This window comes from Seriola lalandi, unplaced genomic scaffold (genome assembly GCF_002814215.2).
Source record: "Seriola lalandi dorsalis isolate HSWRI2012SDOR001 ecotype SW California unplaced genomic scaffold, Sedor1 jcf7180002054646, whole genome shotgun sequence".
In the NCBI taxonomy this organism is placed as follows: Eukaryota; Metazoa; Chordata; class Actinopteri; order Carangiformes; family Carangidae; genus Seriola; species Seriola lalandi.
In genome coordinates, this window is record NW_019525199.1 from 870,768 (window position 1) to 881,026 (window position 10,259).

The following is a 10,259-nucleotide window of genomic DNA, read 5'->3' on the forward strand; positions in this document are numbered from 1 at the left end:
CATCACTTTCCACCAACTGCTGTTTCAATTTCACTCAGGTTTTTTTTTTTTTTTGAATCCCATTAATCAGAATTAACAAATGTTTACCTGTCACTACGTCTGCAAAGGCCAATTATTTCACACTCCAAGTGAATGGAAAAAGCAGACATGTGGACAAAAAGCGTTCATTATGAAACGAGTGACACTGGCCTGATAAGTGGCTCACAGAGACGCCCTGTGATGTACGGCTGCACCGACACCGCGTGATGCATAATACACTGTAACGTCAGGGGGATACTGTCATAACGCTGCTGCCAAAGAAAATCTGTTAAAAAAAATTCATAAGCATATTTTCTAGTTTTATTAGAAACACATTTTTGTCAACATGTTGTATTTATACAGTGAATGGTCTAATATGCACTGGAGGTCACATAAGCTTAGGTTTATTGGAACATTAAAAGACATATCATGAGGGCTTGATATTCAAAGAGATGTAGCAGCTACTAGCTGCATATTTGACCATCAATTTTTAATAGCTTGGATTTTTCTCCTTTGAAGACACAAAAATAAAACCTGTCTAAGTATGTTATATTAACAATTTTATGAATGTATTAGCAGACTAAAAAATTAAGAAGTCAATTACTCCTTTTAACACTTACATTTTGTCTCAACACATTCTGCAGATAATGGTGCAAAGCACTTTAACAGTATTTGTGCTATTTTTTTTTTTTTAATTTGGCAAATGTCTACTTTACTTTTGTTTTTTATTCTTTTTTTTCAACCTTTTTTTTGTAAACAACATCTTGTACAAACTAGCACAGTGAACCACAACCCCAGCAAATGTGTTTTTATCTCCATACAATATAAATGAAATCAATACAAAAGTTTGGTTGGTTGCTTGGAACATTTTTATATGGATCAAGAGGTTCTAAAACAAGGTTTTTCGAGACTTCTGGACTCCTGAATTAAATAGGTTACGTAAACAGTTGACTGTTCTAAGTCCCATATTTAGAACCCCGGTAGAAGATTTTTAGAAGGTAGACTTCATTTCAACATTTCAAGTTCACTTCCATTTTAAATAAAGGGTTTGCAATCCATAGAGGGTTTTACTGTTTGCCTTTTGAAGGCGACCTTCTTCAGATTTGGTGGAAATTATGAAATTAAGAAAAGGAGAAAAAAAAAAAGAAAGGAGGAAACAAATAGTCCAGACGGAGGAAAAAATTGTCATATCCTCTGGCCTTCGGAAACATAGTGTCAAAAAGGTTAAGTGTCAATATGGCAGAGCCTTGAGAGGCAAAGAGGTCTGAGGAGCTTCTGAATAAATACAAGGGCCATGTCTAGTGCCTCGAACATAGTCTGAATGCTGCTCAGCCTTCCTACAGTGCCAGGTCAGCACACAACCAATCCTCAGCCCCTTTATTCTCTCTGTAAAGCTATTGAAGTCTTTGACAGTAGCTAATGATGTTTTCGTGTTCCGAACATACAATAGGAGATTTCAGAAGGGTTGTTTTCTACCCCAGCTTTAAATGTTAGGGGGTTTGGTCGTTATGCCGGGCCGCTGACAGGACTCAGGAGGGGCGACAGGGAGCCCCGGGGGGCCCAAGGAAAGGGGGCGAATAGGGGCAGTTCAGCAGTCTTGCTCATTTTTTGTCTTTTTTTTTTTGTTTGTTTGTTTTTTGTTGTTTTTTTTTTGTTGTTGTTTTTCTTTCTTTTTTTTTCAAGTCCAGTTTTGGATGCAGGGAGTGGGCAAAAGAAGCGATTGAAACACCCAAACACAATACTAAAGACAATGTTTTTGCGCATAATTTTTATGCCAGATACGCTTTCCCCACAGAGATCAACAAATCATGTGAGAAAATAAATAAATAAATATGAAAACACCAAAAAAAAAAAAAAAAAAAATCATAATGATTCAATGGTGTTGCCCTAACCCTGTTGATATCCATGTCCCTGTTCTGGATTCCAGCCCCCAACACCACCAGACCTCACCACCCTCCTCCGTCACCGAATCTGTCACCAGTAAAGTCTGCTCGGTCAAAAAGCTACCACACGGTGCCCTCGTTCATTTCCGAGGGCGGGTGGGACAGGTGGTTGTTGTATCCGCTGCCGTTCAGCGACAGTGAGGTAAAGGGCGGACTGGGGCCGAACACCTCGGAGGAGATGCTGTGCAGGGGCCCCGGGATTCCGGGCTCTGGGCTGGGAGAGTCCCCAGGGTGGTGGGACATGATATCGGAGAAGCGCTGCACCTCGCTGGAGGGGTGGTGGCCCGGCAGGGGGTGGTCCATACCTCCGAGGGGGGTGCCCGTGGGGCCTGAGGAGGGCACGAAGGGGAGATCGACTGGGGTCTGGGCCTGCGACGACGGAGGCCCCTGAGGGAAGAAGTCGTAGTTCCCTCCCGGGCCGTAGTACTCACTTTGATAATCTGTAGATCCAAGAGAAGAGGAAGAAGAAGAAGAAAAAAATCAGCGTTGACTCTGAGAACAATGGCTGTGCAGAAATAATTCCAGAGATGTTGAGGAGTTCATTGAATATACATAGCTTGATTTGTATTAGTGAGGGAGAAAGACCCTCGCCGTGCTACATTAGTCACAGAGCACGTTACACTTAAATCAAAACTGCAATTGGGTGGGGAGAACAACGTGGCCACAAAATTAATTAAAGTGGGGGCCATTTCATCAGCGATTCTACCTACTGAGACCGATTTCTTTTTTTTTTATAAGTTCAGCAGAATATTATTAGAGTTTTTGCTTCAGCAGAAAAGACAAAGGCCTGAGCACAAATGAAATTCTCTGAAAATTATCAGATATTTCAAAGCACTTGAAGGAGGGGGTGTGGTATCAAATCAGTCAGATGTGAACTAATTTCACTTAAACTTCACTCAGTGCCACTGATTTCCACAAGGCTGCGGACGAGGTGACCCAGACTGAATAATACATCGCTTTCGACTTTGTTTTAAAAACTCAAGAGCCTTGTGGTTGGTCACTGCCACCGTATATGCTTATATAGCTGTTATTTTAAATTTGCATACTAAATTAACATGTTTTTTAATTGTGGAAAGAGCTCACAAAGCCAACAGAACACAGGCCTAACATGGAGTCTATTTCTCTGAGGCAGTGCCTTTATAAGATAATAACAAAAACCTGAATTAAATTGCCTTATTTCTTATTTAACACGTTGGTGATGGGATATATAGATAAGGTAAAATAGAACAATATAGCAGCAGTTTTTCCTTACAGCATATAAGTGCAGAAAAATAGAACAAATGACAGGCAAAAAAAAAAAGGAAATGAGGAAAGATGCAAATATGAATTTTAAAATATAATACATTTAAAAAATTTAATTTGGGTGAGAAAAAAAAAGATATTTCATAAAAGGAAAATACAATTAAGAAAAAAAAGAAAGTTTTTCTTCAAAATGAGTTAAATTGTGAGCATACCTCCGTAGTAGGAGAAGGGCCCGTTGGGGATGAGCTCCCCGGGCTCCAGCCGGTCCACCAGCGTCCTCATCCGCCTCGGGCTGCGGAAAAACGCGTGCCTCCGGGCGCCCAGCGCGCTCAGCTGCTTCATGCGCCTCTCTTTGGAACGTCGGTTCTGGAACCAGACCTGGACACACACACACACACACACACACACACACACACACACATTAATATATAGATATATGTGTGTAATATGGGTCACCTCATGTTACTCAGCAAAGATGCAGTATGGACTGCTGACGCCATTTTGATTGCACGTCAATATTCCTTGAGAGGAGGGGGGGCTTCAGATGATTGAGAAATGGGGCTGAGGGCTGAATAAATAAATATCAAAACAAACAAACACAAACAACAACAAAAAAATGGCACCTTGTTATTTTTTGTGAATATGCAAATAAACGTCACTGTGTAAACCGCACCCCTCCCCCCCATTCAAAAGAAAGTGTAATTAGGTGTCATATTTACCTTGGCACCTGCACCACATTGGCTCCTTGCTGGAGTAAATAACCGCGCGCTCTCTGTGTGTGTTTTGCGCCGTGCGTGATGAGCCGGTGCCTTAAATCCGCAAGGGCTCTCTGCGGCGGAGACGACTGCGCCCAATTATCTTTACAGGAGCGACAGTCACATCTAACCTCCCTAATGGTCTTTTAACCCTCCATTTACTCCGACTGAAGGCTACAGCAGCGGGGGCTTAAAATCTCCAATTAATACTTAATAGGAGGGTTGTTACCAATATATTACCGGGCTCTTGGAGGTTATCATTTCCTAATCTATAGGCCGGCTTCCTTTAATTACGCTCTTCCTTTCCCCCCCTCATGCTCATACATATTAGATACCCCGACGTCGTCACTCTCACTTTATCGCTATTAATCTGTTATGCTAAACCTTTCTACCTTTGATCTGCCCCCTCCCAACCCCACACCCCAGTTTTACCAACCCTTTAAAAAAATCACATTCATAAAAAATAAAAAAGCCGGATGCGTAATAGGTAAATATTCCCTCTAAAGAAGCACTTGAACAATATTTGGAAATCACCAAAATAAAATATGAAATTGTTCCTAATGCAAAATTAATAATAATATATATAATAATAATAAGCTAAGAATAATAATAATAATCATAATTTTAATAATGTGTTGCTTGTGCTGCTCCTTGTTCGACTTGCTGCGGCCCTGCTGTAATTCAGAGTTGTGAGGAAACAGTCTGAAGACCCCTGAAACAGATTTCTGTCTTTCCACTTGGCTAGAAATGCTCTCAGCATGGCTAAATGTGGTCGCAAAACGTGATGGCAGCGCTGTGCCAGGACTACCCAGCGCTCCCAGCGCTCCCAGCAAGCCCCGGCGCCAGTTGGCGACTTTGCCCCTTCCTGCGCGCCAAGAATCAAAAAAAAAAAAAAAAAAAAAACCCATATAAATTACCCGTTTCCAAATCAGCCCCCGTCGGTCGGGGCCAAAATCTTTGGCTTAATGAATTCAATGTGACTGCGCAGTTTGAAGGGAAGAGGCCTCCTTTAAAGAGGGGTGAAAGATGTGAGAGGGGGTGGGGGGGTAGGTGGAGCCTCCCTGATGATGGGATGAGGCCTGCACGGTCATGGCAGTCTGGCAGCTTTTGGCAGGGACATTTTTTCCATAAAATATAAGCTGTTACATCACACCTTTTAATGGGTGCGTAACACCCTATAAAATAAAAAAAGGTGCGAGCCCACCTCCTCAGCGTGTGGGTGTCCCCTGAATCCTGAATCCATAAGAGTCTCAGACACAATCACGAGACCCCCGTCTACTTCTGATCCACACAGTGATTTCCATTTTGAGAAACAGCCTCATTTCCTAATAAATCTGGGCTGTTGATCTATTTCTTCTCTATGAATGGCTGAATTCATAGAGAAAGGAGAGGGGTAATCCGAGTGAACCCTCTGTGGGAGTCCAACCAGAACCCAGCTTTGATGCTAAAAGCAGAAGCTCCTTTACCTGGATGACCCTCATGTTGAGGCCGGTCTCCTGGGCCAGCTGCTCCCTGATGTGTCTGGTGGGTTTGGGGGTCGCAGCGAACGCCGCCTTCAGCGTCTCCAGCTGCTTGGCCTTGATGGTGGTCCGCGGGCCGCGCCGCTTCCCTCCGAGGTTCTGGTCGTCGTTCTCGTTGTTAACCGTCTCCTTGTCGGACAGGGCGGCTATCTCCGTGTCCTTTAGGACCACGTCGTCCTGTAGCTGGTCTTGAGAGTCCGGTGATAAACTCGGGTCGCTGCACGCCGTTACTGCACAGATGAGATATGAAGATTTAGAATCAGACCCATCGCGTTGTTATTTATCAGTGTGGACTCAGCGGGGATGCAGCGGTCAGTTAACTGTGGCTGAACTCTGACCTCAGGTCTGTGATGCAAAACTACCACCAACATGAATAAAAAATAAATTCTATTCTCTGAAAGTTTCATTCTGGTTTTACGCCTTAAAACGACACATGTTTACGTATTCATTTGTACTAATTAACATCTTATTTTATCTGATTCTTTCCTCCATTAAAAACTTAAATATTTAGATTAAAAAAAATGCAAACACACTTAATAACACATAGAATAAAGCACAGCATATTTACATCACAGGCCCAAATAAAAAGCAGCATGTTTTAACTGTGAGAATAAACAGAATGAGCAGCAGACAGAGCTCTGGGGTTTTTGTTGGGTTCTACTCTGAGTGCCGTCTGAGTCCTGGTCATGGAAATGATGAAGCCACTGCGGGGCTGAACACATCACATCCATCACAATTTATTCCGCCTTGTGCTCACACAAACAAACACACACACACACACACACACACACACACACACACACACACACACACACACACACAGCTTCTTCCTTACCTGAGAGGAGGTTGGTGTCTTTTACACTGGTGTTGTTGATATAATCGTCTTTGCAAACGAATTTATTCTCGTCTATGATGTAGAGCTCCTCTCCGGTGGAGAGCTGCTTATTGCACATCATGCAGGTGAAGCAGTTGAGGTGAAACACTTTGCTCCGGGCCCTCCGGACCAAGTCGTTTGGAGAGATGCCCTGCGAACAGCCGCCACACTTCGTGCCAAACCGCCTGCAGGAGAAAAAGGGGGCTGGGGTTATTATTTTTTATAAAATATATATTTTACAATATATCATATTACACACATACAATAATAATTTTTTTAAATAATAATCAAACTCCAGCCAGGTTTGGAGGCAAGGCGGAGACGGGGGAACGGAATTATCCGCCTTGTGTAGACGTCGATTCACATTTTAAATTGTGTTGTCTTGACTCAGTAAAGCTTCAAGTGTAAGAAAAGAATACTGGATACTTTATGATTAAATCTATACACATAATTTATAATCCTTTACATGAGCCTTTGGCAATTTGTGTTCTGAAGTCGAACCATATAATAATGTGTCTTACATATAATATGTAAAATATAACATGGTGAATAGAAGAAGTCTCTATAGATAAAGCCCATGTGTTTTTTTAGTCTATAGTTAATATGTCAAACTTTTAAAAACGTATATTAGCAGCGTTTTTTGGATCTTTTGCTAATTCTGAAATCAAGAATTAACCTCCATCCTCAATACTGGCATTTTAATTACAATAATAATACTATTACTACAAACAATAATAATGATAATGATAATAATATTAGTAATATTAATGGCCATCACTAGTGACGACAACAATTTTAAACGTATTATTCAGTGTTTTAGTGTTTATTCATTTTGGGAAAACGTCTATAAAATAAATATCTTAATTTGTAAAAGAAAATGTGATGATGTTGCGCATCAGCTGATTCTGATTATTTAAAATAATTTTTAAGATAATAAAATATGATTTCTTCCTCCAGAGGCCGTTACACTGCTCTGCACAGACCCGCTGAAGACACTGCTTTTATTTTATTACATTTTAAAAAAAAATTTATCTGTAGTTTACATTTCCAAGCTTTTAGTTTCCATATTAGACTCTACATGTTTTAGACGGTTGGAGTTCAGTAAATATACGGGCTCTTTTTTTAATTCCCTGACTCGGCAGGTTGGTTTTAGAATAATAAATTCTCGCCCTGCCATTGACTGCAGCGTTAAACAATGTGTATTGAGTGGTGTGTGCACTGCTTGTTGACTGCACGTCTGTGATTGCATTGTCTGCGGACTTGATCTTTTCAACTAGTTTACTATTCAAATCCACTTATCACGTCCTCCTCAGTCGGACTGAGCAAACACACCGGGCAGCGGCTCTTCTGGCCGGGGTTTGATCCTTTGCGCCCCCCCCACCCCCTCCACCTCCATCTCCACCTCTATACTGGCTGTAAAAAAAAAAAACCCCAAAAAAACACCCCAAGTGTGATTTCCTCGATTTCCTAACAAACCGCCCCCCCCCCCTTCTCCCCGCTGAGAGAGAGTGCACACGCGTTTAATGTTGCTGTCTCTCTTTTGTTGTTGTTTTGCATAAGAATTCAAATTAACAAGCTTTTAATTACTCGCTCTTAATCAAAGCTTATCACCTCCAAGTCCTCGTTCCCGCCTACAGGCACGGACCGGTCGCTCTCTTCATTTATTTAGAGGAAAAAAAGAAATACATAAAACGGAGACTCTGAATTCACTGTAAATACCTGTAATCATGCGGCTGCTCATGAACACAGGTGCCAAATTCTTCATATTTTTTTAAGATTATTATGTTTATTTTAATTTAATAGATTTTATTTGTCTGAAAAATACAGCCAGTCTGAATTTATGAGCATTACTTTGCGTGTTTCTAGAGATTGATAAAGAATAAAACTAATTTAAAAGTTAAAAATGAGAGTAAAGATGAAGCACAAAATCTTCAAAAGTCTAAAATGTTTTTTTTTTAGTTGAATATAATGTTTGTTTCCATCTATTTTTATGATGCGCCATCAGCACCTTTGCTTCTGTTTTATGCTCCTGTTTAAATGTATTTATATCATTTCCTAAATGTTTACCTGCTGCTGTTTGCTGCCCTGCTCCAACATTAAACCACACACACAATAAAACAGAAACACCGCTGGTGAGTTCTCCTGCACCTTCCCCGGGCTTACCTAAAGAAATCATTTTTGCAGTACAGTCTTCCCTCTCGTGAAAAACATTTCTCAGTTAAATTGCATTTGCACTCGCAGCACTGCACGCACTTGACGTGCCAGGCTCTGTCCAGCACGTTGAGCAGAAAGCGGTCCAGGATAGGCCTCTCGCAGCCGGCGCAGTGGACCATGGCTTTGGCTGGGCTACAACAAACCCCACAGATGAAGCGCGCACACACACACAAACAAAATCAACAGCACAGGCCGAGCATTGACCGAGTTATCTGCTTTCTCCCTCCCCTTGATTCGCCTGGAGCTCCCGGGTCAATGTGCGCGGAGAAGCCAGTCGATCAGGTGTCACCACAGATTTCTCCCTGCATGCGTAAAAAGGCTCAGCGTCCAAAAAAAAAAAAAAAAAAAAAAACAGACAGGAATGGATGGCGACAGCGTCCTCGCTCTCTCTCTCTTTCTCAGGTGGAAAAAGCCAAAAGGAAATGAACAAATAAAGCAGTCCTTTAGTGCATCCGGAGACAAAACGCGCGAATTCAACCAAAATGTAGATTTCAACACAGGAAGCTGCAGATCGGCTCAGACGAGAGGACCGGAGCCGGCGTGGTTGTCCCGGCGCTCTTGGAAGTGACGCATCGGCCGAGGAGAAGAGCGTCGTGTGCCAGTCACTGCTGGAAGAGGCGTCTAATAAAATGCTTTTAGGGCAGAGCTGTCACACAACAAGACACGCACGCCTATAAATAATTCAGTGCACTTTGACATGGCAGCGTATCCACTGTTCACAGCCCGGCGAGAAACAACATCACACACCCAAAGGATTAAAAAAAGAAAGAGTGTTTTCCCCCCTCGGTCTGTCGGATGATCCTGGATGTTCAGCTTGTGGTGGCGGGAGATGCTGGTATGCGCTGGCGGCTCCGGTAGTAGTCAGTGTGTGTATATGCTGGGATGCCCTCAGTCTCCAGTACCGTGTGTATGCTGGGATGCGCTGGGTCCTCCAGTAACACTGTCTTGCTCCTAAAGCTCCAGCCCAGCCTTATTCCCAGCCTCCTGACGTCAGGCCGCGTCCCGACCAATCAGCGCCGCGCCATGCCAGCGACCATCAAGCCGGCCCATCATAACCCAGCTAGGGCTCTGCCTGCTATTTATGCTGCACACTCAAGACACCAATTGTCAAGAATTTCCCTGCAAACTGTCATATGTAAGTGAATGTGTTTGGAGGAAGCAGCCTCGGCGGAGGGGCGAGCCGCGCGGAGGGGAGAGACGCCGCTTCTCAGCCGCTCAGCAAATTGTCTTCAGAGCATGAAGGGGGGACATGAAGGAGGAATCTGAGCAGGTAGATACAGTGAGTGGCGTCTTCAGGATGGAGAAGCTGGAGGCGCATATATATTTATATATATAGCCTATTGCATGGCGCGCTCCCTGTGTATTCATGTCAACTTACTTATTTGCGCCAGAAAAAAAAAATTTACGCACGAGTTGGGCATGTTTGTTTTATTATGTGAGGATATCCGGAGGCTTAATAAACCAGCTGCACGTTCAAGTATGAAATGTTCGCTGCTCTGCCGTGACCTCTCTCAGCTGATGGCTTGTGCAGATATGATGTTACCGCTGTTGTACTTTTGTTTCCCTGCGCGTCAGCGGTGGAGCTCTTCTTCTCTTTGGCGCGGAAGTGAAAGACAGACAGGCTCTAAAGTTGACAGCTCAGCCCGTGAGGAGCTCGCGGCCCAGACACCTCGGACAATTCATTTAGAGGGGT

At 43.0% G+C, this 10,259-nt stretch overlaps 1 protein-coding gene across 1 annotated transcript; it reads right to left on the reverse strand.

The window, feature by feature from the left end:
• Positions 1 to 321: 321 nt before the first annotated feature.
• Positions 322 to 9,483, reverse strand: lhx1a (LIM homeobox 1a). Its single transcript, XM_023420483.2, has 5 exons — positions 8,516 to 9,483; positions 6,314 to 6,537; positions 5,425 to 5,708; positions 3,416 to 3,581; positions 322 to 2,401 (listed from the first exon to the last, which is right to left on the reverse strand). Exons 1-5 carry the CDS (start codon positions 8,683 to 8,685, stop codon positions 2,022 to 2,024), a joined length of 1,224 nt encoding a protein of 407 aa, XP_023276251.1. The 5' UTR covers positions 8,686 to 9,483; the 3' UTR covers positions 322 to 2,021.
• Positions 9,484 to 10,259: the final 776 nt, after the last annotated feature.

Bases quoted from the DNA above. Each gene is read 5' to 3' on its own strand.
- lhx1a (XM_023420483.2), bottom strand. From the start codon at position 8,685: ATGGTCCACTGCGCCGGCTGCGAGAGGCCTATCCTGGACCGCTTTCTG. The intron at 6,538-8,515 runs GTAAGCCCGGGG...TTTCTCCTGCAG, and splicing joins TGCAAAAATGATTTCTTTAG to GCGGTTTGGCACGAAGTGTG. The intron at 2,402-3,415 runs GTATGCTCACAA...TTGGATCTACAG, and splicing joins GCCCTTCTCCTACTACGGAG to ATTATCAAAGTGAGTACTAC.